This window comes from Sturnira hondurensis, unplaced genomic scaffold (assembly GCF_014824575.4).
Source record: "Sturnira hondurensis isolate 20B ecotype Veracruz unplaced genomic scaffold, ASM1482457v3 Scaffold0003090, whole genome shotgun sequence".
NCBI lineage: Eukaryota > Metazoa > Chordata > Mammalia > Chiroptera > Phyllostomidae > Sturnira > Sturnira hondurensis.
Window position 1 is genome coordinate 2,530,456 of NW_028075721.1, and position 25,662 is coordinate 2,556,117.

Sequence of the window (25,662 nt, forward strand, 5' to 3'; positions counted from 1 at the left end):
TCTGCGTCTACAGACTTTATAGCAGAGCCCTCAGGTAGTGGCCACACTTAAATTTAAGCTTGATTTGGCGATTTGGCAAAATGTACTGTTCCTTTTTTTCTTCCATTATCCTCTTTGTTCCTCTTTCTCTCCACTACCTCTTCCTCTTTCACATCTCTTCCCTTTTCCCCTGAAGAGAGGGAATTAAAGCCACCCATGTCTGGTGTCAATAGCTAGCTGGTTTCTTGAAAATATTTTTAAAAACTTGCTAATAAACTGAAGTGTATTGTCACTGCACTAAAGATGATCACCACCTTACAATCTTAATAGCGTCAGTGAAAAAGGTCGGGGGGGAGGGCTATTTATGAGATTTCAGGAGTCTATCTTATTTTAAAATATTTTCATTTATTCATCTTTAGAGGGGAAGGGAAGGAGAGAGATATCAATGTATGGTTGCTTTTCTTGAGTCCCCCGCTGGGAACTGGCCTGCAACCCTGGCATGTGCCCTGACTTGGAATCCAACCGCGATCGCATGGTTCGCAGGCCCTCGCTCAATCCACTGAGCTACACCAGCCAGGGCAGGAGTCTGTCTTAACGTCTCATAATATGTGGCTTGACTAGGATTAGGCAAAACTCATGATGCAATAGTTTAAGATCAGAGAGTAAGATTTTAAGTACTAGGACCCTATCTTCTAGGGTTGGGTCCTTCGGCTGGTTTCTTAAGCTTTTTGAACTTCATATTCTTCATTTGTAAACAGGATAGATACGATTCAGGGAGATAACGTGACTCTGGCACATACTGAGAGATAGATGAATAGCCCCAAGTGTTAGTCTCATTCCAAAACCTGAGCTTTTCGCGTCTGCCCATCTGGCTTCCTCGGCCCCTATTGCGCAGCCGCAGCGGGAGGCTCCGGGGCGGGGTGCCGCTGCGCCCCTCGGCCGGCAGAGGCCGCCAGCGCACCCATCCCGGCGGCTCCACCACAACCTCCCTGTGCTGGGCTGTCTCGGCTGCCGCCTGACCACCACGCGCCTCCGACCAGCGAGGCGGCCTCACGACCTCGTGAGAACCTGCGGACTCCGTATTCCGGGAGGCGTGCGGCCGGCGACGCAGACCCTGCAGGGTGGGCGGTGTGAGGCGCGGCGCGTGGGACGGCGGGCAGCGGGCGTCCCGGCCAGGGTCCTCGCGGGTCCTCCGCGGGCCCGGGGGAGGGTCCTCTTTGTGGCTGCAGTTGGCAAGATGGCGCCGGTGGGGGTGGAGAAGAAGGTGGTGCTGGGCCCCAATGGCCCCGCGGTAGCAGCCGCCGGCGACCTAACCAGTGAGGAGGAGGAAGGCCAGAGCCTATGGTGAGATTGCGAAGCGGCCGGGCTGTGTCGGCCAGGCCAGGGGAGGCCGGGTTCGGGCGGGGAGCAGGCCGGGTAGGGCTGGACCGTGGACAGACCGACGGGTCATCCTGGGCTGGTCGAGTCCAGGCTGGCTTCGGGGCTGACCGCTTTGCCGTTGTCCCCACAGGTCCTCGATCCTGAGCGAGGTGTCCACCCGCGCCAGGTCCAAGCTGCCTTCCGGCAAGAACATTTTGGTCTTTGGTGAGCGCCGGCGGTGGGGCGTTGCCCGGGGAGCCAGGGTGGGCGAGGCGGGCGTCCAGTGCACAGGTCCTAGCCTTCTCTCCCCTGCTGCCTGCCCTCAGCTGGCCTCGCCCGGTGGCCGGAAGACCTAGGTTGGACAGCCGGACAGGGCCCAGGTCCACCACATCTGAGGTTGGGGTGTTGACCTTTCGGAGAGCCCAGTGATGCTGGCTTGGGGTTGTCAGTGCATTCCTTAATCATTTGGCTGCAACTTTAGCCTTGCTTTAAATTTAAATGTTCCAGACTCCCTGTGCTCACAACCTCGAAGGTTAACGAATGTGGGCGTGGAGAGGGAAGTGGTACTGGAGACAGGTGGAGGAAGCGGCAGAACCAGTTGACTTGGGGTCGGGGCTGTGGGGAGCTGGCGTAGCAATCACTTTTCCATCTTCATGAGCAGCAGTAGGGACTCTGCAAAGGGACAGGCGGCCTTGGAGCCTTTACCAAGAGATCTGACTGCCTTATTCCAGCCATCGTTGCTGGGTTACGTGGGTCAGGGTCCTTAACATCTCTGGTTTCAGTTTCCTCATGCAAGTGCGGGAGTTTGACGGTCCCTTCTTACAGCAAACCCGTTTGTTGAGTGGGACCTGTAGGCTAGGCGCCCCAACAGCACAGACACCCGTCAGCCTCTACACAAAAATCTACATATAGGGAGGGAGAGATAGATGTGTTGGGCATTGTATTATACCAGTTAGGCATGGGCAGATTATTATGGGAGCATCACACTGCTTGGTGCTGTTTTGAAAAGGCAGTTTTGGGGGATAAGTGTCAACACGCAGGGGCACAGGGTTAGTGCTTGCAGAAATGCACAGGTAACAAGAAGATGTGGGGGTTTGGAAGCCGCCAGAAGTTTCTTGGGGCAGATTGTGGAAGGCTAAAGAGTGGATGATTTTTCCTGAAGACCCCTGATTCTCGAGGGCCTTTTGTTACACCTCTGTCCCCTAATCCGCATGAGACTCATCTCAAGGAGTGGAGAAGGTGGTCTTTATTTAGGTAATGTCCATCATACTAGGTAACAGGGACCCTTAGAGATTGTCAAGAAGTATGGAATCAAGGTACTAGATCTGTGTCAGAGCAAGAGAATTCTGGCTGCAGAGTGGCAGGTGGCTGAACATGAGCAGGTGCTGAAGTCAGGCTGACGGTACCCGCTGTACAGCCCGATCCAGATGGGATGCGGAGGGCCTGAGTAAGGCGGTAGCACTGGGGTGAGGAAGGATCTCCTCTGATCTATAGAGTACCTTTTAGTTCTCATGTTCCATAAGTCCATGTTACTAAATCCCAGGGGGGCCTAGTGATGTTCCTTGGCGGTGGGTTATCTTGATGTTTAAGGTTCCTGATGTGGAGGGGTGTGGTTGTTGGTTGGTTGGGGATGAGGAAGTGCTTGATAATTACTTACACATTATACTTAAGAGTTTTGCTTAGGTCTGTGATTATTTTCATTAGTTTTGAGATGCTTATGAAAGAGGTATACTAAAATTGAAAGTGAATGATAGCTTCCATTCTTCATGTTTATGAGGCCGGGTCAGACTTTTTTTAGTTCAGAGTTCTTGGGTTTTAAGATTAATTGCATATTGAAGATTTTTTGCTTTTCTTGTGGTAAAAGTTTATTTTGTGAGAAACTAGTTCCACCTTTTACTTCTCCAAATGCCTATCTGGTGAGTTGTAGGTAGGGCGCGTGGACCTGTGTTAGTCCTTCCATTGCTGCAGAAGAATGTCATTTTAGGTCTTGGAATTTGCTGCCTTTATCACCCCCCCCACACACACACACACACACACACCGTCCACTCTTACAGCAATGCTTGCTTTGTCTGAATGCAGGTGAGACACCTCAGCAGCAGACTTTGCAAATAACTTGTTCTTTGTGTGAATGTCAAGACTCCCCATCCTTGCCTGCAGCACACAGTACACTTTGTCTTCTTATATCGTTATTTGTAGGTGAAGATGGTTCTGGTAAGACAACCCTCATGACCAAACTACAAGGAGCTGAGCATGGCAAAAAAGGAAGAGGCCTGGAGTATCTCTACCTCAGCGTTCACGATGAGGACCGAGATGGTGAGTGAAGCGTTGGTCCTTGGTGAGGTTGACTGCAGGTCTCTAACTCCTTGGTTGCAGCTCCTGCAACATGGCCAGGCATTCTCAGTATTCTGTTTAGTTCTGTCAGCCGGTGGGCTGGTGCCCATTCAGTCCCAACAGGAATTCCCAGTTTAGGGTGTGGTGAGGAAGGAAACTTAAATAGTGCAAAACAGCTCAGTTGTGATGTAGCATGGCTGTGAAAAGAGCATGGTTATGGGACAGCTTGATAGCGCACAGCTCAGTTATGAAGCAGTGTGACTGTGCTTAGCTGTAAGGGGGCCCTGGGTCCTCTCCTCTGCTAGGCAGCTCAGTTCTATCCTAGTGACACATCTTCACCTGGGGAAATACAGTCTTCTGCCTTCTGTGAAAAGGAAAAGTGGATGTCCCATGCCAAAGAGGAGCTGACTTACATAGACAGAAGTCCTTGTCCCTGGTTCCTAATTGGTCAGTGGAAGTGTTGATGGGGTTACAGCTGCATAGCTCCTATTGGACAGGGAGAGTCTCAGTTCTATTGGTTGAGATAGTATTCCAGAAACTCCTCTATAAGGAATGGTTCAGATGACAGAGACACAGTGCAGGAGGCAGACAACTTAATGCGGGCTTCTCCTTGAGGTGTGGTTTGCACAAGAGGCCCCTGTATAGAAATGGCTGCTACGCTCTGTTTCATTTTGTTGTTTTTTTTTTTCATTTGAGCCCGGTTAGCCAACAGGAGCCTTTCTGTGTAGGTATCTTCTTTCTTGGGGGCAACAGTTCTAAGAGAGTAAATCACGGGACTAGATGAAGTGCATGTCTTTGTAGGACTTTACTCACTTTCCTCTTTAGAGTCTGTTAGCAGAAATGGGGAATGGAGCTGTCAGCTGCTGCTCTGGCTAGCCCCCACTTAAAAAGAGTTACTGAAGGTAAAGTTTTGGATGCCCACAAAGGTAATAAGAAAGATATTTCTAAAAGCTGGGGACTTTTCTGTGAGAGAAACGCTCGACAGGCTGATCTGGGCACCATTGTTACTCTGCCTGGTTCTAGTGGAGTGTCTGCAGTTGGTGTGGTTCAGGGTGTAAACAGCTCAGCAGGTATTTCAGGAGACTTTTCTCAGTCTCTTTGTGGCAGTGTAAAAACGCTAATTTCCTGTGTTTCTTCCAGTGGAGGGAATAGAGGCTCAGAGATGATAATGTTCTCTCTTAATTTCTCGTCTTGAGAGTGTGTATAGAATAGTTTCTATCTACATGGTAGTTGAGATGATTAATAGTGCAGGGTGAGCACTGTTATAAGAATTAGATACAAGTTTACAATTCTTTTTTATAAGTATAATTATGAGCTGGGTTGGAGGAATGGTTTTGGTTATTACCATTACTCAGTTGCCTCCTTTACAAAATTTTAGGTTTTATGTTAGATCTTGAATGGCTCTAAAGTAAGTAATTACTGATATTTAGATCTTTTTATTTATGGGAAAGTTACATTGTATATGGAGGACATTTAGTTGTTAAATTACTTTTTTAATATTTTCCTCACCCATTTAAACAGTTAGGATCGAGACATACAGGTGATTATATCCCACATATGGGTGATTATATCCCACTACCTCTGGTCCCCTGTCTCATTGCTAAAACGAAGAAGCTGGACCCAGGTCTTTTCCAGCTTGATAGTTCTTCTATCTCCAAGAGTTGTTATTCAGAGGACAGGGGTATAAGGAATGCGTGGTAACGCCTGAAGACCCACACTGTATTAATTAATGGTAACTTAGTGGTCACCTTAGAACCCGAGGGCCTTTATTCCTGCCCCCCCCCCCCTTCCTTTGCCATGCTGGCAGTTCCCAGAAGGATGTGAAGGAAAGGCAGGAGGTAGACCTGGTGGTGAGGGTGCTCCCTGGATACAAAGGACGGGCCCTCAGGTGCCCGTCTAGGCCAACTGGAGTCTGTGTGGGTAGGGCTGGGACTTGGGCCACTGAGCCAGGTGAAGACGGTCCCATATGTCTAAGTCTTTCTCTTCCTGTCTTTGTGGAGCAGCATGGTTATTGTGAAAAGAACTTGGGCTTTGGAGCCATGCAGAACCTGTTCGGAGTCCCACTCCTGTGGTCGCTCATTGTGACTGACCCACTGTGCACTCAGTTTCCTCGTTTTTAGAGTTGGATAATGCTGGGTGTTTTGTAGGTTGACAGAAGGAGCCGTAGCGTGGGTCACATGTAGCTGAGTGCTTAGGACAGAGCAGAGCTGTAGTACCCTTTTGAAGAATGTGCTGCAGGTATTCTGCAGCTCTGTCGCCTCTTGTTTCAAGGTGGCATAGGCGTATTTCTTGCCAAAACATCATATTAACCATATTCATGTGCCTTTGGGTTGAAGTACATGTTAACTTTTATTTCAGGTTCTCTAATGTGTCCTTAAAAACTTCATGGTCTGTGCATTTATGGGATTTTTCTGGCCTACCTATTTTCAGGTTCCTCTTTGAACCTGTGGTTAATCGTTTCTCTTTCAGCTGCAGTTTTTTGTGTTTTTTTTTAATTTTTATTATGTGGTGTTACTGGGTTATAAATACACATTCTGCAGGCAGTCACCCAAGTACAGAAAATAGGCTTCAGCTTGTTCCCAGTTTATGGTGGGGCATGACATGTCAAAGGACCACTGCCTCCAGGGTTGGGGGCATTCATTTTTGCCACATGTTGTGTGTGTGATCTTGCGTGTAGTGGGCAGTGGGGGAAGAAGCTGGAAAAGGAATTGTGCCTGGTAAGGGGCAGATGTTAAAATCTGTGGGCTTTGGGTACAGAGCAGTATTTTTGAAGGATTCACAAAACCACACCAAAACTGCTGTCTAAAATGTATTAGACTTTTGATACACTGAAACTGGCACAAAATTATGTTGAATGTAAACTGTAATTGAAAAATAAAATTTAAAAAATGTATTAGAGCTTTGAAAGTATAGCTAGATGTAGTTACCTTATACTGTTGAAATAAAGTTATGAAAATTAATTTTTTACAGTACACCGATTACGCAAAAAAAGCTAACAGCAGACAGATTTTTAAAGTATATGATATTTATTGGGAAATAAGTTTATTGACATTTTTTGATGGTAGGAGTTCTTTCTCAAAGCACTTTTACAAAAAAAATTTCCTTAAAAACTGACTAAAATTTTAAAAATATATTAATTTGGAGAATTATCTTCTATAGTTTGGTCATTTAGTTATGATTTAGGAACCATGTTTCATTAAATATCAGCCCTTGCACATTTGTGTGAATGGTTTTAACTTCTTATTAGTGGAAAACAAAAACTACATACAACATAGATCAGTATGAACCCCAGTGTATCTTCAGCAGTTACTAGTTCCTGGGGGATTTTGTTTCAGCTGTTGCTCTCACCTCCTCTCCCTTCACTCCACATTGGATTGTTATGAAGCACTTTTCAGGCATATCCTTATATCTGCAACTACTTTCCACACATATGTCTGAAAGGTAAGGATTTTTAACAATATTGTTGTCATGTAAAAAAATAATTGTAATTCCTTAAATCATCAGGTATCCAGTAATTCACATCTCAATTTATGTAAGTAATGATTTTATCTTAGCATTTTACAAAGGTGGCCTGTCTCTTTGGTGCCCTTCCGTAGCCTGTGAACGTACTGCCTAGTGTGACTGACACAAACAGCGCTTGTTGAACCACAGGCTCTTCGGCGTTGCTTGCTGCCTCGCGGATTGCTCGTGTTTTAGGAGAATGGGTTATTTAGCCTGTGGAACAGTTGACCAGTGAACATTGTAGCTTCTATTAGTATCTTTTGATTCTCGTTGAAAGCTGCAGTGTCCTTCACTTTTTACTTCTCAGACATTGCTGGAATCTGTATGTGGATGTAATATGTTATGGTAGTTTAAAGAGTTTAAAGTTCAGCCCGGCTGTTGTGGCCCAGTGGATTGAGTGCCCGCCTGTAGACCCCAAAAAGGTCGCCAGTTTGATTCCTGGTCAGGGCATGTGCCCGGATTGCAGGCCAGCTCCCCGGGGTGGGGGCATGTGAGAGGCAGCTGATTGATGTTTCTCTCCTTTTCTTTCTCCCTCCATTCCCCTCTCTCTAAAAATAAATACATAAAATCAAAAAAAGAAAAGTTTAAAGTTACAGTTCACCAGGCACCTTGACCAAGGGTTTGTGCTCACTGAGCACGTGTGCTCTTTTCTGTTTGTGTCTGTGTGGAGTTTTTTGGCTGGAACCTTCAAGTATTTTCTGATGTGGCTCTTCTTGCAGCTCTGCTGGTGGTCCCTTTCAGGTAGTAACTTCGCTTCAACTTCTTTTCTCAGATCACACACGCTGTAACGTGTGGATTCTGGATGGAGACCTGTACCACAAAGGCCTGCTGAAGTTTGCGGTTTCTGCTGCATCCTTGCCGGAGACCTTGGTTATTTTTGTTGCAGACATGTCTAGGCCTTGGACTGTGATGGAATCTCTACAGAAATGGGCTAGTGTTTTACGTGAGCACATTGATAAAATGAAGATTCCACCAGAAGAAATGAGGGAGCTGGAACGGAAGTGTAAGTAAAATAAGATTTTCTTAGTGGGAAAATTCAGTAGTCTCTTTGGATGGTTCCAACCACCTTGTTTTTCAGTGTCAAGAGGCCACAAAGCTTCCCTTGCAGAATGTGTTTTTTTGTTTTCACCATTTATTTCAGAGTTACTCTCCTATAAATTCAGTAGTCAAAAAGTATTGTAAGTATTCAAAGCAGTCTTTGTATTATGTCACAGTTGCGGAATATTAATGAGTTAGTACTTTTTATTATATTCTTGATTCCCTTTTAAAATAAAGGTTTCCCATTTCCCCCCAGATGCTATCAGTTCTGTGTGTCTTTCTGCTTCTCCGTCACTCTCTGCCATCAATGGGTAGGAGACTACCCATTGGCATGAATGGGTATGGAGACTTCCTGTGATCTCTGCAGCTTGAGTCTGTTGCATGGGATCCCACCAAGGCCCTATGTGCCCTCTTATTGGCAGGTTTAAAGGAAGCCCCACAAAAGACAAATCTTTCAGCTCCCCACTCAGTTTATTTTGGGATCCAGCAAATAAGATTTTAGTTCATTTAAATAGGAAGGTTGTAATTTTGTCATTAATGTGAAAGGCTATTTTAAGACCTAAGGATACCAAGGTCTTTTTGAGAACAAAGAACTTTCAAATTAAAAGAAGTTTTGTGTTTTTTTCTCTTGATGTGGTTCAGAAGCTTGTTTTTCTTTTCCCTTGCTTCTGTACAGTTACATCAGCTTCTGTCCACTTGCCAGGGAAGTGGGAGGGGCAGGGGCTGGAGACAGGGTGGCAGTGGCGGCGGCAGCAGTCTTGGCCAAGGCAGGCTTGGCTTGGCCTCTTTCCACAGGATGACATCATTCTCTTTAATGAATTAATGAGAGCTTCTGGGGCATGGCACATGGGATCCTCACAGTTATTGGGAGAAGGGTTTAGAAATTTTGACGTGCTTTTCAAAGAAATTTCTTGCCGTGTGTCTTCCTGTCATAACTTTATTACTTTCCACATTAGCATAAACTGGGAGCTTTACATCCTATCTCTGGTTTGCTGTGTGTGCACGTTTCCCAGATCACCCCCACGTGAGCTGCAGTGATTGTTATGCAGCTCAGCTCGGCTCTCTTGAGCCGCTGGCGTTTCTAGATAATGCCTTTCCCCCCCTGAAATAGAGGTCCTAAAGACAACTTCTCAGAATAGTTCTGAGGCTGGAGAGCACATTTAGCACCATAGCTAGATTAGTGGGTTAATGCACTGGTGATTTCAGTGTTGAGTTATACCCCTGTAAAGATTGTTAAAACAGAAAAAAAGAGAGAGAGAGATTGAGCCACGGATATTGTTCCTTCCTAACAGGGAAAGTCTACCTTGTACTGGTCTGTGCTAGGTTTTGGGCATGCATGTGGCAGACAAGATGCCTGCTCCTTGGGAGCTTGTGTTCCCATGATGCACTGAATTTATTTTGTGGTCTTAGTCATTGATGCCTGTCACTTAGGATTAGATTCAGCTGCATGTGACACAAACCCCCAAATAACAGTGGCTTAAACAAGCCTGCAGGTTATTTCTCTCTCCTGTAAATGAAATCGAGAGGTAGGCAGTTCGGGCCTGGAAAGCAGCTCTGGGAGGCCAGGCCAAGGACCCTGGCTTCCTGCTTTGTCATGTCTAGGGTGTGGTTCTCTTCCTCTTGACCACTGGAGCTCGAGCCTTCACATCCTTGTTCCAGACAGCAGGGCAGAGGAAGAGGAAGAAAGGGCCGAAGGGTGGGTGCCGGGTGTCTTTCTAAGGAGGCAGGGTAATGTGTTCTGTGTGACCATGTGTTCTCAGTGTCAGGGTTCCTGTCAGTTATATGGAAGGGGGGCGACTAGCACTTGCTGGAACCTGCCCCTGCCTCATGACTCTGGTCAGCCTTCTGAGGACCTCTCTTGTTTTCACCACGCCTCCTCAGATGTCGCGTGTTGGAGCAGTGCCTTTGTTACTGCTGGGTTTAGGTTACATTTTAATAAAGCAGTTGGCTATCCTTTTGCTCAGAGGGCTCCCATTTTCCTGACTAATGGAACTTTGGGAATTGTATTGAAGGAGTGAAGGGCTGTCGCCCAGTCTCCAGTCCGCTGTGTTTGGAAAGCTGTTCCATGGCCGGCTGCTCTCTTTCAGGATTAGGTTCCCCATTGGTCCTGAGTCTGTGGCAGCTGTTTGGCTACAGGATCCATCTGAGTGAGGAGGAGGGCAGAGCGACCCTCCGAGCCTCCAGAAGATGGTGCTTAAGTGTATGTAGGTTAGTCTTGTCTTTTCTGCTTTTTGCCTGGGGCTTCCCTTGCATATCAAGTTGAGGAAGGTTAGATGTTTGTGGTAGGACTGTGGGACCAAAGGGCGATCCGTTAGGTGAGGTAGGAAGGAAAAGGGAAGAAAGGGGGGCAGCAGCTAGAGTAGAGCACACTGGGGTCTCCTTCCCGTGTCCACCCCCCACCTGATGCTGAGGGGAAGCCCCAGGTGGGCCAGGGCCCTTCTGTGAAGTCCTGGCCGTCTCTCCCGCTAGAGAGAAATGGTGAATGCTGTGGTGTGTGGGTACCCTAAGGGAGAGGCACAGTTACTGTTCGAATTACACAGTCCTCACTATGTCTTTTTATCCTCCCTTTTCACCAACCTCTGTACGAATATTTGTTCTGCCTTCCAACTTATTTTTTTCTAAAATGCTGTTATTAAAAACACATGTGCATTTCCTGCTGCTGTTGGACAGCCTTAATTAAGCCATTCCTTCAGAGAACGAATAGTCTAGCCCAGGGCTTCCCAACCATTTTCCCATCACCGCATACGTAGAATGCAGCGAGGTTTGTGCCGCACCCTGGGTAACGGAGGTTCACGGAGTGGACTGCCTCTGTCTTCCTTCGCATGGTCCCCTCGCTCACCTTTCCAGGCTCTGCCGTGCTCACCTTCTTGGAAAAGCCCTAGTTGGGTGCTTCATGCATTCTTGGACAGTTACAGGTATTACCCAGATAGTTAAACCATTGTATTTTTCATTGATTTGAAGATTCGTTCAAATGCTTTTAAAGAGAAATATGAGAACCTCTGATTCCTTCATGATCTTTTAACAACCATGCTAAATAGCTAATTAGAAAATCCTGTTTTCCTGGCTGGCGTAGCTCAGTGGATTGAGCGTGGGCCTGCGAACCACATGATCGCAGTTCGATTCCCAGCAGGGGACACAACAGAGGCAACCATACATTGATATTTCTCTCTCTCTCTCCTTCCTTTCCCCTCTAAAGATAAATAAATAAAATCTAGAAAAAAAAGAGAAAATCCTGTTTTTGTCCAAAATGCAGTATAGATCTTGAGTAGATTGTTTATTGTTTATATTAACAATGAAACTATATTAATTAAGGAGAAGTTGTAGATATGAAATGTTACTGGGTTTAGTTGGTGTTTTTGTGTGCCCAGTATTGTTATGTGAAAGATAGTGTGCTCCCAGATAATTCCAGAAGCTTATATAATGGTAACCTAAGAATCTTGGTAAATTAAAACTGAATTGTTTTAAAATGTTTGTAACCTGTAGGGGTGGGATGGAGAGGAGTATGTGTTCCTTTCTGGAGGTTCTCTTTATTCCAGCTTTTTGCATTTTCTTAATGAACGTGTTGTGGATGAGAGTATCAGGGCTTTTGGCCCTTTAGTTCTATTGGGCATTGAAGGGTAAAGCTGCCTGTTTGCTCCTATGGCTTAGAGGAGCTTTACCTCTCATGGGCTTGTTCTCTGGCCTCACATGTAAGCCTTGAAACACCCGTGAAAAGGTGCAGGTCTGTGGGCTTTGTGTTCACTTGGCTCAACTGAGGCCATGGAGCACTCAGCTGGAAGGACCTCCTGTGAGATTGCACGCTTGGCCAAAGTAGTGACTGTGTGGACTCGTACACTGATGCCTCCTGTTAGACAGGAACAGGTCCTTGAACACTGCCCACGTGACTCGGGATCTCCTAAAGATGAGACTGTGTCCACAGGAGCCAGGCTGAGGAGGAGATGCAGATGGTGCTGGGCAAGCCAGGCCTTGCTCCTCAGTGGGGACTTGCTCAGCTGTAAGGAAACAGCACATTTTGTGGAATTCAGATGGTTTTATTATTTCTAATGAGAACTCTGAAGAGTTTTAGAAGTATAAGCTATTTCTAGCGCTTTTCTTTATTGAAGTGACACAGTTGGTATTTTGAAAAGAATGATAAGAAAAGTGGTTTTTCATAGGAACTGTTGAAGCCTTAGAAGTTTTTAAAAAGCCGTTTAAGAGCTGGAAACAATCAAAGATGTCCAGGGGAATGTTTTTGTCACTCTGAAATAATTCTCACACTCAATATGTCAGAATTGGCATTTTGCATCATCATCCCCGAATTCCTAATGGTGCAGTAGGATGCAGTTAGGGAGCTTGTCACAGTTCTTTGTGTTTTGTGCTTGTTCCTATCTTTTTCAGTTTTCTAAAGCTGTTTTTTTTTTTAATTTGTTTGATTTTTGGTTTTTTGGTGTCCCTGGGTGGGCTCGAACCATGGCATATATTTTTGTGTGTGTGTAATTTTCTTTTCCTTTTTCACTGGTAGTTGTGAAAGATTTTCAAGACTATATTGAACCTGAAGAAGGTTATCAAGGTTCCCCACAGAGAAGAGGGCCTCTGACCTCGGGTCCTGACGAAGAAAACGTTGCTCTGCCCCTTGGAGACGGCGTGCTGACACATAACCTGGGGATCCCTGTGCTGGTGGTATGCACCAAGGTATGTGCTGGGGAGCTGCGGCTCGGCTGGGTCTGGCCAGTGAAGAGACACCAGCTGAGGGAACGTTTGGGAAGCTTTAATTAGGTGTCTTCCCAAGGGTGAGTTGGGCTAATTCAGGATTCGTGAAGGTAATTGAGCATGTCAGCATAGAAAATGCTGTCATTTCAACATTACTGCTTGAAATATGACATCACTCAGTTTGTTCATAGCCTCTGTTAATCTCCAGGAAGCACTGTCAACTCTATTGATTCAGACTCGGAACTAAAACCAATTTTTGTAAGGCTGTGGAAACCAGTTCATCTGGCTCAAACTAATGATGAAAAAATAATATGGAGAAGCAGAATTCTTTTGCGCTTTGGTCTCTAAATCTGTTGGACTTGAAATGATTTTTGGAAAGGAATATAACCCAGGAAAAGAAGGAAGGGAACTCAAGATTTGAGATTCGTTTGCCCTGTAGAATGATGAAGCGGGAATAGAAATTAAGTTCAGCCGTAGAAAAACAAAGTTGTGTCTTTTGCAAAATAAAAAGAAGTTTTGGGTTTCAAAACTGCTCTGTTCCCAATCAGAGCCACTGTGTTGCCAACTACAGGGGGTGTCGTTTGCATCACGTTCTATGAGAATGGAGCCCTGTGGAGTGTGTAGTGCACAGCTGGGTCCAGGGGACTGTTTCCTGATGTAACCTGGTTTGATTCTTAAAATAGCTGTGAGGCGATCAGGCTCTTATATTCCCACTTTACAATTAGGGAAACTGGGGCCCAGGATGAAAGAGCAAAATGTCTAGTTGCTTTTCACTCTTGTCTGTTTAATCAGTGCTTGGACTTTTGCCTGTGGCTTTCTTCTTTGGTACTGTGATACTCCAATCCTGAGGAAGAAGCTGTTCTCATCTGCAGCAGGCAGAGGCGCAGAAAGATAACTCCTGTCTCTTTCTGTCTTCCTTGCAGTGTGATGCTGTGAGTGTCCTGGAGAAGGAGCATGATTACAGGGATGAGCATTTTGACTTCATCCAGTCACATCTGCGGAGGTTCTGCCTCCAGTGTATCCTTGGGGTGCTGTTTTGGGGCTGGGAGGCCCAGGCTTTCTTCTCTGTGTGTTAATCCAGGCTTCCCTCCAAATGGACCACCTTCAAAGAGATAATGGTACTTCCTGAATCCAGAATAGTCTTCTGCCAGGGAGATACTTTATACAATTTTTTTTTACTTGTTTTGCATTTTACTATGTTGGAATTTGAGACTTTTTAATTTGTGCCTATATTTTATTTTATTTTTAATGCTGTACATTTTTTAATTATTTATTTATTTATTTTTAGAGAGAGGGGAAGGGAAGGAGAAAGAGTGGTAGAGAAACATCAGTGTGTGGTTGCCTCTCATGTGTCCCCTACTGGGGACCTGGCCTGCAACCCAGGCATGTGCCCTGACTGGGAATCGAACTGGTAACCCTTTGCTTCATAGGCCCATGCTCAATCCACTGAGTTATACCAGCCAGGGCTAATGCTGTACATTTGATTAGCTTTTCTATTTAAGAAGAAGGCTGATATGTGACAATTTTATTACCAAGTTACTTTCATATCTTAGAAATCTTTTAAAGCTGCTTTTTTCCCCCAGAAAAAGTTAATTACCCAACACAATATTGTTTTAGATGCAACAAGTGTTTTGTGCCATGAGAAAGACGCGGTGTCAGTAGTTTGTTCTTTGAATTTTATATCTGTAAAAATCTAATGGACGTTGGTGCCATAGTCCTACACACTGGTTAGGGGAAGTAAAGGATCTTTTCATCACTTCCTTTGGCCCTTTAGTTTGTCCAGCTCAATGGAAGTTACTGATACATATAGGTAAAAGGTTTGCTTGATGATAAACTTAAGCACATGTGAATGTCTGCCTGGGATGGAATCTGTGTACCTTGGATATGCTGAGGGTGTTTTCCTGGGCTAGCCTCAGAGCCATTAGCTTGACTGCTGGGCTTGACTGCTGGGAAGCAATTGGGTGGGTCAGACGACAAGTTTGCGTGTTAAAATATGACCTGGGCAGCCTGCTAGCATCAACATGCTTAATGCTTTTGACCTGGTTTGTCTGCTACTGTTATCCTTTTAGTTTTTGAAATTTTAACACTTTTCTGTTGATCATGTATTAATAAAAAACTGATCAACCTATGAGTAGTACTGTGAGGATTGTGCTTGTGTCTTTTTGCTTTTGTCTCCTGCAGTGATCTGGTTTTCCTTAAGCAGATTGATTAGATGGAGCTGCCTTGATTTACACATCAGTGAAGGAAGAGAAGAACCTCGACTTACTGTATAAGTACATTGTGCATAAAATGTATGGTTTCCACTTTACCACACCGGCCTTAGTTGTGGAGAAGGATGCAGTTTTTATGTGAGTTTCTTATAGGTGATGTTTTCACACTCTTCTTCATAGTACCTTGGCGCTTTATTTTTTATCCTTCCAAGTAAGGTGCCTTCTCTCTTACTCAGGCAGGTTTCTGCTGCCTTGGGGCAGAGTGCTTGGACCTCATAGGTGACGGCCACACCCAGATTTCCCTCCACTCCTTTCCACATTAGGTGCCATTCTGCCTCCAGTCTGAGGGAGGTGGACACTGTGAGGTCAGGGGTTCCACCTTTCTTCATTGAGAACACTTTGCCAAAACTTAAGCCAGCCATTTTTGCCACTTATTTTCTACTCTGGTAAAAGGCTGGCTAGGGGAGGGAGTTGAAGGAGAGGGAATTGGTGTTTGGGGGATCCTGAATGTTTTCTGTTGAAGCATCTGGTTTCTCTGCCCATCGGCAGGCATCCCTGTGAGCATGGGCTTTGACTATACTGCCTGCTATTGTCTTGTGGCATTTCCCATGTTGGGTAGCACCTGGGCAGGGACTCGGATACTTGTTGCCTGACTTTGTGTCTTTCACCGGAGAATGATGGGTGCTGTGGATTCATAAATAAATGCTGAAGCTGCGGTCTCTGAAAGGACTTATACCAGTAGATCAGTGTTTTTAGGCTTAGGTATCCTCTTGACTTAAAAAAATTACAATTCATTCAGCAAATACTGAGCATGTCCCAGGTACCTGGATTCTAGGCTGAGGACACAAATGAGTGAGAGGCACAGTGGCACTGTAAAGATGCGCACACAGCCAGCGAGAGGTAGGACAGCAGTGGGGTAGCAGAGGAAGTGCAGCAGGGAAAGCAGAAGGGATGGTGCTGGAAGGCGGCGTGGTGTGCGCCAGGAGGGCCAGAAGGATTGGAGGTATGGGAGGGGCAGTCTGTGAGAAGACTGAAGGTGGGCCCTAGGAGGTGCCCTCCTAAATGTTCAGGGAGAGCCTCGTTTGGGCTGCTTGCAGACAGCAAACCTAGAGGCTTGGACAGATTTCAGAGAATCTTCTAGAGCAGTCAGGTAGGTACCAAAGATGCAAGCGCAGAGAGCAGTCTGTTTTTGGAGTCAGCCAGTGCCCTGGTCACATGTGCTCTGGGGAGAGCAGGAGGAGCAGGGAGACTGGCTGGGTTTGGGGCTAGTCTGTAGTGGAAAGGTATCTTGCAGCTCCTAAAGGCTGCATGGGTCATGGTGGTATCTTGATCACACCTGTCCCTTTGCACTCTTGGCCCCTGTAGGTAGTTGCCTACTTGGGAGCTGGTGACATCAATAAAGTGATTTGGGTGGAGAGCCCTGGCTAAGTACCCTCTTAGTTTTAGAGCTATTATTGGAGCAGGAATTGGATGGAAAATGAAGGCCTGTGAGAACAATCAGTCACTATATTTTAGCGCTTGTAGAATTCAAAAGTTTGTCATGTAGGGCATTTTACAGTTGCTCCTTCAGGAAAGTCTGGTGGGCTGTGGCTTAACTTAGTGTAACCTGGGTGCCATCTTACCCTGTAATGTCAAGCAGGACAGCACCTATGTGGTAGCCTCAGGGACTCTGTGTCTTTCTGGTTCAGTGCCCAGAACAGTGCATGTTCTGGTAGACCCCCTTGGCTGCTCCAGGGATCTTCCCAAACCAGTAAAATTAATGAACCAATCCTTAGAAACTTCTCAGAAAGAAGAGAAACAGCTCGCAGGAGGGGTCCCTGCATGCCAAAGACAAACATTCCCATCCTGAGCCCCGCCCTCCCTCTGGTCTCTGCATTCTCCACTCTGTTGGAAGGGGGCCCTGTTGTGTCCGTGCTCTCCTGGGTGGAGCTGTGGGAAGGCTCTGAACACTTGCTGTGGGTCAGCAGGTGTGGTCAGATCCCGTTCTGGCTCCTAGGCCTTGGGCCACACAAGCTCAGTATGGAGCAGGACCTGCAGTGTCGATCTGCCGGCTTGTACCTGCAGCACATTTTGGCGTGTGTACTGAACGTTACAAGCCAGCCCCAGCAAGTACAGACAAAATCTTGTGGGCTAGGAACTCACCCAGGAGTCCTGTCTGACCCAGAATGTGCTCTGTGTGCTGTAAGGCAGTCACAGGAAAAACAAGTCAGCCCCTTTCTCTCTGTCTTTAGACCTGCTGGCTGGGACAATGAAAAGAAGGTAGCTATTTTACATGAAAATTTCACAACTGTAAAGCCAGAAGATGTGTATGAAGACTTTATCACAAAACCTCCTGTGAGAAAGGTACCCAAATCAGTCACTTTAATTAAGAGTCGTAGGTGGTTTTCTTTTTTTAATGGGAAACGAAACCTATAAACTTTATAGTATAGATTTTTTGTAGTATAAAGAATCAGGCCCTATACATTGAACCATCTTAGGGATGGGGCCTTTATTTTATTTTTTAATTCCTTTTCTTGATTCTAGAGAGAGGGGAAGGGAGGTAGAGAAACACTGATGTGAGAGAAACGTTGATTGGTTGACTCCTGTATGCACCCTGACCAGGGATTGAACCCACAACCCAGGCATGTGCCCTGACTGAGAATTGAACCCGCAACCTTTTGGTTTGCAGGGCAGTGCCCAACCGACTGAGCCACACTGGCCAGGGCTCCAAGTGCCTTTAAAAAAAATCTTTAGAGTGGAACAGCAAAATTGATGTTTTTTTCTCTCTCTTTCTCTTGCTCTCTGAGCTGTCTCTCTCCCCCTCCCTCCTCTTCTCTCCCTCCCTCCTTTTTCCTCTGTCTCTAAAATCAACTTTAAAAAATATCTAGATGAAGTCTGGTGTTACGCAAATGGATTTGGGTGGTGGGACAGGAGTGATGGAGTTTCCACATGGAGTGGAGGTGGAGTTTCTCATTAAGTCCTGACAGTGCCACCGCCACCTCTGGACCACTGGTAGTGGGTCCCCTTGCCCCTCTGAGCTCCTGCAGACTCTGGCCTTGGAGGTGGTTAGACCCTGTCAGTTTGCCGCATGTCAAGGCTGGGCTCAGCACAGGGGCTTTGCTAGGCCAAGAAAGCGTAACTCTGCCATCCCAGCAGTGACTCCCCCCAGACCCATGGGGAGACCCTAGCCCAAGATTCTCCTTTCAACATTAATTTTGACAGTAGTTCGGGTTTATAGACCTGTGACCACAGTGTGTCTCTCCCCTTCACAGCTGGTCCACGACAAAGAGTTGTCAGCAGAGGATGAGCAGGTGTTCCTAATGAAGCAACAGGTAGGAGGGCCAGTGAGGCCAGAGCAGAGGCCCTTTCTCGAGTGAAATGGCCAGTTCCCTGGGGCGAGGCGGCCCGTGTCAGAGAGCTTGCCGAAGGGGTTGGGAGCAGGTTTTCTTCCATTTTTACAGTTGGCACAGAGTAGGGGTTTGACCATCTGCCTTAGGGCATCCCTTGTCTACCTTGCAGATTCTGCTACAGTGATTGGCTTAGTTATCTTTTTAAGTACCCTTTCTTTGGAAACATAGGTTTTCTGTCATACTTCCCGTGTTGACAGTTTACCAAGTGCCCTGACTTCACTTTCATTATTTTGCATAGCTCTACACAGCCTTGTGCGTATGGCCGGTGAGCTGATACACCCATTTTGTAGGTGAGGAAAGTAACTTCCCCAAGCTGACAGTTAAGGGTGCAAACTCACTCTCACCTTTCTGTTTCCCTTGGACTGTTAGACATGTCATGCATGAGTCCGCTTGATGGCGCAGGCAGGTCAGCAGAGGGTGTTGACAGTTTTTTTGCCAACTGTCCCTCCCTTCTGTGCTCTCCTTGCTTCCTTAGCCTCAAAACTGGTAACTTGGAGTATATTTTTTCACCGTACACCAAAACTGTTCAAGTTAAATTTTTTGTATGTAGTGTAAAACTTGAGACTTGGTGGTTGTTAATGGTGCCCTCTAGTGGAATACTTGAAAGTGCTGCTCCAGACCTTCAGTGCACCCTGCAGGCTTTGGTTAATGGCCAGTGTGTCCCTCTCTTTGCAGTCACTTCTTGCCAAGCAGCCAGCCACGCCCACGAGAGCCTCCGTGAGTACCTTAAACAGAGGGTCAAGACCCATTGTCGTGGGTGTCTTCAAACTTGATACCGTTATTTGTGAAAGCTTGTGTGGGCTTTTATATTTTCTAAGGGAACATGGTCCCCCAAAGGCCCAGGGCCAGGAACATAGTAGGAACCCAGAACATATCTGAGGAAGAAATACTGCTCTGGGAATTTGGGTGAAGAGGCTTTGTTATCGCCATACCTCTTCTCTCAGGAGAGCCAGGTCTAGTAAAGGCACTGAGCTGTGAGCAAACTCCCAGTTCTCCCATCCTTCTCCCTAGACTAGGAAAAACACTCATGGTGTTAGTTTTGGAATATGTGTTTTCTCTTATTTTTATGCCTGTGTGTGACTTGGGCTGGTTTTGGACTTAGGAATCCCCTGCGAGAGGACCCTCTGGCTCTCCAAGAACTCAGGGCCGGGGAGGGCCCGCTAGTGTGCCCAGCCCCTCCCCAGGCGCGTCAGTGAAGAAGCCGGATCCAAACATCAAAAGTATGTATCCTGTCTCTGTGGAGAGTGGTTCAGTCCTAGGCCTGAGCTCTGCAGGGCTGCATGGCTGGGTTTGGAAGATAAAGACTCATGGTGCCTGGGCTGTTTTCTTTCCCAAGAAGGGCTGCTTTCCTTCCCAAGAAGGGCTGCTTTCCACATACCTCTCTCAGAAGGGGCTCAGGGTTGCCAGAGGCTGAGACCTGTTTCTTTGTTGGAGTCCGTAGCCCTTGCACCAGGCTGTGTGTGTAAGGCCTTGGTTAGCCGGTGCAGATTCCTTTGGAGAGGAATACAGCGTAGGAAGTCACACTGCACATGCATGTTTTGAGTCCTTAGTTTTGTTTCTCGTTGTGTTTATATTATTACCATTTATAAATTATGGGACCTTCCCCTTCATTTCTCTTATAAAGCTCAGTTACTTATTAGTTGAAATATCTCTTTTTCCATTGACTTAGTAATACCCAAAGACGTTGGCTCCAATAAGACCTTCAACACAAAATTTTACCTTATTCTTGCATGTTTGATGGCCATCTCTTATTCTGAATAAGAGCTTTTCACAGCAGCTTTGGAGTGTTGTGAGATTATAAAGCTTTGAAAAACACTGTCTTGTAGACAGGGAGATGAAGTGGAGCACAGGTTCTCTATTGTGCCCTCAGACGTGGGAAATCTAAACAGGTACCCACTTTGTAATCGCGCTAACCTCTGGCTCGCCTTGGCAGTGGCAGTATATAATGCACCGTAGAGAATGAGTGTGCTCAGTGTCCTAGGAAGATGATAGCTACCAATGGATAACTCCCATGCTTTTGTTTAATTGATTTATCCAGTTTGTGTGATGCTTTTTTTTCTTAATGTTTCCTTAGATAATGCAGCAAGTGAAGGGGTGTTGGCCAGCTTCTTCAACAGTTTGTTGAGTAAAAAAACAGGCTCTCCTGGAAGTCCTGGTGCTGGTGGGGTGCAGAGCACAGCCAAGAAGTCAGGTACTGAAGGACCCTTGGAGACTTAAGACCCTTCCAGTGGAGGGATGCTGGAAGGTGGGGAGGTGGACAGGAGAATCTGCTTTCACCCGAGAAGCTCCAGACAGACCCTTGGTTTTCTGAACAGCCATGCAAGGGGGCACGCCTCTGCTTTATACTATCAGTGTACTTTACAGTGGAATTACCCTGTTACCGTGCAGGTTTCCTGGGCACATTTAAGGTGGGCTTTGTGTACATTCATGTTCTTAGGAACTTACAGTTGCGTAAGTGGGGGGTCGGTCCTAAACTATGTATGTGCCCTGGTATAGAAGCTCTGTCCATTGGAGGTTATGGTCTAGAGTGTACCATTGACATTTTACTTACTTAATTTCTAATGATGCTTTATAAGGGTCTTTGTGTACTGCCTGCCCCCAGTCTTGCTGTGAGCTGGAATCCAAACACTCTCTGTCTCATTTCCTCCTCCATGAAGCTCCTCCCCACCCCCAACTCACACCTCTCTCCATCTGTCCTTCCAGATGGGCATTAGGGCAAGTCCATGTTGTAGAGGTCTCTGAAACAAGTAATCAGGCTTCTTGGGAATTACACATTCTTCCTGGAAGCTTGAGGCCATTTTAAAAGTTCTTGGCTTTTAATTTTCCATTGGCTATAAGAAATGTTAGTACAGTGTTTTCCCTGACTGATGTGTTCATATCAAAGAAAGTCGTCAGGAAATCACTCCATCCTCAGATCAGTTCAGGCCTACAGGGGTTCCTGAGTTCTTAGAGACACTGATCTGGTCTGATGGCCCTGACTATGAGCTAGTATTCCCTGGTAGGAAATAGGGGTCATTTCCAGGCCTCAGTTAGTATTTGACAATAAAAAAGTATGGTTTTCTGCAAGACTGAAAAGTCTGGGTTTAATATTTCTTTCTTTTTGAAATACGGTGTTTCTGGGCCATCCGAATGAGGTGGTGTGGAGTGTTGTAATGCGAATCCAACCCTAACCCTGTTGTATCCGAGGTGCAGAAAGTGGTTTGCTGCCTGTCAGAAACCAGACACCAGCCCTAGGAAGATGGCAGTGGGAGTGCACAGGGGTCCTTTTGGGCGGCGAGAGCGTTTTTAGAAAGGCCCTTGTGTTGGACACAAGGGCCCCCCCAGGCAGAGGGCAGGGGTGTGGTCGGGGGAGCACAGACCTGTTCCATTTTGACTAAAGAAAGACTGTATTTAGGTCTGTCTCATAATTATTGTAGTGAAATAAGGCTTTTCTCGTTCTTACTGAGATTGAGGTTATTGTCACCACAAATGATTACAGAAGTCTATATAGTTTTAAATGTTTCTGTTTAAAAATTCTCTTCAGGTCTCTCATCACTGCTGCTTTTTTTTCCTTCTTTCAGGACAAAAGACTGTGTTGACAAATGTTCAGGAAGAACTGGATAGAATGACTCGAAAACCAGATGCCATGGTAACAAACTCTTCAACAGAAAATGAAGCCTGATCCTCCTTAAAAGTGCATATGTAAAATGACCAAATAACTATGTATATTGATCTGCTAAGACCAGGATTTTCCTGATATGGCACATGCTATCAGTTTTGGGGGGCAGGGGAGATGAACTTTAAAAAAAATACTTCATTGGCTTGTCCGAGTGTGGATTGCACATTTATGAAGGCGATGGGTCAGATCCCTTTGTGAAGGATAACCGTGGACTCTCAGGCATGTGGCACTCGTGGGAAGCGAGTGCAGCTGGGGCTTCGTGTGGAAGGGAAGGTAGGTGGAGAGAAAGGGCTCGCTTTCTTTCGGGGTGGAGCAAACGAGACCAGAAAATCACCGATCAGAGGGTGGTTAGTCTGACCAGTTGCGTGCTAGCAAATTCACTTGTTCTTGGGAAGCAGATTCAGTGGCAGAAGGTCCAGGAAACAAAAAGGCTAAAAGGAGGAATGAGAGAAGTGGTGGTGGGGGAGCTGAACGTTGAAGGAGGTGAAGGAAGAAGGAAATGAGCAGTGTTCGTAAATACAGTGTGTTCAGTAGAAGTTGAATAGTCATTTTTAAGACTTACTATCAGATGCATTTCCAAACTAAACACTAAGCAGAATGGGAATCAGACTTGTTCTGAATGCATCTTTAACTTACGACAGATGTGGGGGTGCCTGAGTCGGGTGGAGCTGACACAGGGGCAAGGATGATGGCAGCTGCTCAGGACTCACGTGCTTGGCTTAGGCCACGCCCTCGTGGGAGCTGCAGGGCTCCACACACGAGCATTGTGGGGCAGATAGCCACTGCAGGGTGTGTTTCAAGTCAGCAGTTATGAAATTAGTGTACGCTGAATTGTGTTTTCTAAATAACTCCTGCTTTGTTTTTTGAAAATTAAATTTTTTTTTACTACCACAGGCTGGCCTACAAGTAGAGAATGGGTAACCAAACTCTCATTTTATTATAATGCAATGCACTGTAGAAAGTTGGAGAGTTTGAATGAGGTTTTTAGTGTAATTGCACACTGACTAATTGGCTTGCACCAGTCTCTGCCTGGTGGCCCAGAGAAGCCATTGTGGAGTTCCACTGGTGCAGAAGGGTCCTGTCCCAGCTCCCTGCTCTGATCAGGGCTGGCAGGTGGACAGATAGGTAAATGTTTTATATTGAAAATGGAAATGATACATTGCTCTTGTGTTTTTCATAAAATGTAGCATTTTTTTCTTATGGAAATAAGAATTTCAGGTGTCTCCATTTAGGGCAAATTCATGCACATTGTCATGTGACAACCACCATTTTAGAAATGATTTCTGTGGATTTGAAATGGCACTTTTAATTTTATACATGATAAAGAACATTCAAATGCAAACACTACCGTTAATTTAATGTAAGAAACATTTGTTGTCAAACCAAGGGAAAAACCACAGTTCACGTATGTGGAGTTTACTTTTTTATATGAATGTTTATTATACCGTGTCTGAGCATAACTTCCCTGATGTCATTACTTTTACGTGCAAGACTTGACTGACCACTAACATAGTAATGTGCATAACTGGATATCCTGTGTTGTGTAACAAGGCTCGAAAACTGTCGTGAATTGCTTTTTGTAAAGGTCTGAACACTGTTAAGGAGAAAGCTGAGTATTTACTTGCCTTTCTGACAAACATACAAACATGTTTCATGTGCCAGTTTTTTGTTGAAAATATACTTCTTCCCCCTTTTTAAATTGAGTTATTTTTTTAAAAATGTATTGTGGCTTCCAATTACCGTATTGTTGAGGTGACGACAGTAAACTGATTGTGGAGTGATCATTGCGGTGTAGTGACCAACAGATGCCAAACAACCTGTGACCACACTAGTGGCGAGGTCACTCAGTTCCTCTGTAGCAGCTGAGTGGGGGCACAGAATGAGTGACCTCAGAAACAGGAAAGAATTCTTGGAAAGGTGCATGCCTAAGAGGGATATAGTGTGATTTAAAATTTAAATGCATAATTTTAGTTTTTATTTTTTTATCATGTAATGTGATAAGCACTTTTGTGTCAATGTAAAAGTACTAAAACCGGTGAAATGCTAAGACACTTGTCTTGTGAGGGAAGGTTTCTTGGAGATCACTTCTAGTTTCTCATTACAAGTGGATACTCCTAGTATCGGAAGAAACTGATGCACAGTGTCACGTGCTCAGTGGTTGCCAAAGTCTACCAACTTTGGGGAGCTACAGGGTTCTTTGTGGGAGGTGGGAGGAGGGGAGGCTTTTGTTATTGTTACTTTGGAGTTTTCAAGCACTGGAACCAAAGGCCAAACAATAAACAGCCTTTACTTTTTAAAGTAAAATTCATTTTATTTGCAGAATACACTTGTGTGGTAGACTGTTAAAGACAATTTTATGACTGTTGACGTTATACTGGTTACATCTGCTGTTTGTCTTTGAAATGGAAAAATTAAGATATAAGCCCAGTCTTGAAGATGTGGCTGTATTAAGGCCATGAATTGGACTTTTCTAAAAATTCAATGGGTATGCTGCTAGAATTTTTAAATTTTGTTTGCACTTTTTTTGATTGGCATTTTAAAATCAGTATTTAAATTGAAGATGTCAAATTTCATTAGTTTATCAAAGGTGAAAGTGACTGCTCTGTACGTCATGACCTTAACGATGTTGAAACTGTAAGTGAAAGTTCACCGTTGTCTCCATACTGAGTTTTTGGGTGGTTTTAACTTAAAACTAGGACTGCAGATCATTCCCCCGACAAGCCTTAGTCCAGGGGTGTGGCTCCATCCCGATGCAGGATGCAGTCGCGTGGAACCTTGCTTTCTAGTGCTGAAAAAGAAGATGTCTCTAATTACTGGCTTCAATAAACACACATCTAGACTGCTTACAATTTTTGGTGACTTTCTTTATGCTAAATCCTCCCCCTGGGGATACATTGAATTATCTGCTAATCATGTGGGGTATCTGTCCCGTAGCTAAAAATGTATACTTTTCTCACTTGAAATTATCAGCAATTCTGTTAAAGTAAAAACATCTGAAAGCCATATTTTGAGGTGTACAGAGTTCCACACTGTGGGTAAAGTGCATGGGATTTGTGAGTTGTCCAGCCTGTTTTCTTGTCTCGTGGACTAATTTGTGATTGTCTGAATTAGGTTAAGTGATTTTCACTTAATTAGTTTAGAAGCCTTGAGTATTCGTAGAGGAATTGCAGAGCAGCTCTGCCATAGTGAGACCAGTCGGTGTGCTCCCAGAAATCAGATTCGGTGTATTAGAGATGCGTTGTTTCTGATTATTACACTTCAGGTGTGTTAAATTTTTTGTACTTCTTAAAAAATTAATGTCTGAATACAGTTGTCTTCATTTTCCCACCACCACTTTTCTCCCATCCCACCCACCCCTAATTTTGTTGGTTTTTAAGATGATGTATTACACAAATTTTCTCCCCCAATTTTTATTTTGAAAAATCCTAAACCTACAAAAAAGGTGAAAGAGGAGTATATTGAATACCCATGTTCTTTTACATAAATTCACCAGCTCGTAATTTTTTAC

General features: G+C 45.3%; 1 protein-coding gene across 2 annotated transcripts; it reads left to right on the forward strand.

The window, feature by feature from the left end:
- The first annotated feature begins 990 nt into the window (after positions 1 to 990).
- Positions 991 to 25,000, forward strand: DYNC1LI2 (dynein cytoplasmic 1 light intermediate chain 2). 2 transcript variants are annotated; one of them, XM_037041581.1, is made up of 13 exons: positions 992 to 1,323; positions 1,490 to 1,563; positions 3,535 to 3,651; positions 7,943 to 8,173; positions 12,710 to 12,879; positions 13,821 to 13,914; positions 15,110 to 15,245; positions 17,339 to 17,450; positions 18,359 to 18,418; positions 19,172 to 19,213; positions 19,599 to 19,716; positions 20,571 to 20,687; positions 22,057 to 25,000. In XM_037041581.1, the coding sequence occupies exons 1-13, from the start codon at positions 1,217 to 1,219 to the stop codon at positions 22,155 to 22,157; spliced, it is 1,479 nt and encodes a 492-aa protein (XP_036897476.1). In that variant the 5' UTR covers positions 992 to 1,216; the 3' UTR covers positions 22,158 to 25,000. The 2 variants fall into 2 exon arrangements, with proteins under 2 accessions (XP_036897478.1, XP_036897476.1); XM_037041583.1 differs by lacking the exon at positions 19,172 to 19,213 and having other exon boundaries at positions 991 to 1,323.
- The last annotated feature ends 662 nt before the right edge of the window (positions 25,001 to 25,662 follow it).

Excerpts from the sequence above, each read along its gene's own strand:
- DYNC1LI2 (XM_037041581.1), top strand. The coding sequence starts at position 1,217 with ATGGCGCCGGTGGGGGTGGAGAAGAAGGTGGTGCTGGGCCCCAATGGC. Across the intron at positions 19,214-19,598 it reads CCACGCCCACGAGAGCCTCC|GAATCCCCTGCGAGAGGACC; the intron begins GTGAGTACCTTA and ends TTTTGGACTTAG. Across the intron at positions 19,717-20,570 it reads GCCGGATCCAAACATCAAAA|ATAATGCAGCAAGTGAAGGG; the intron begins GTATGTATCCTG and ends ATGTTTCCTTAG.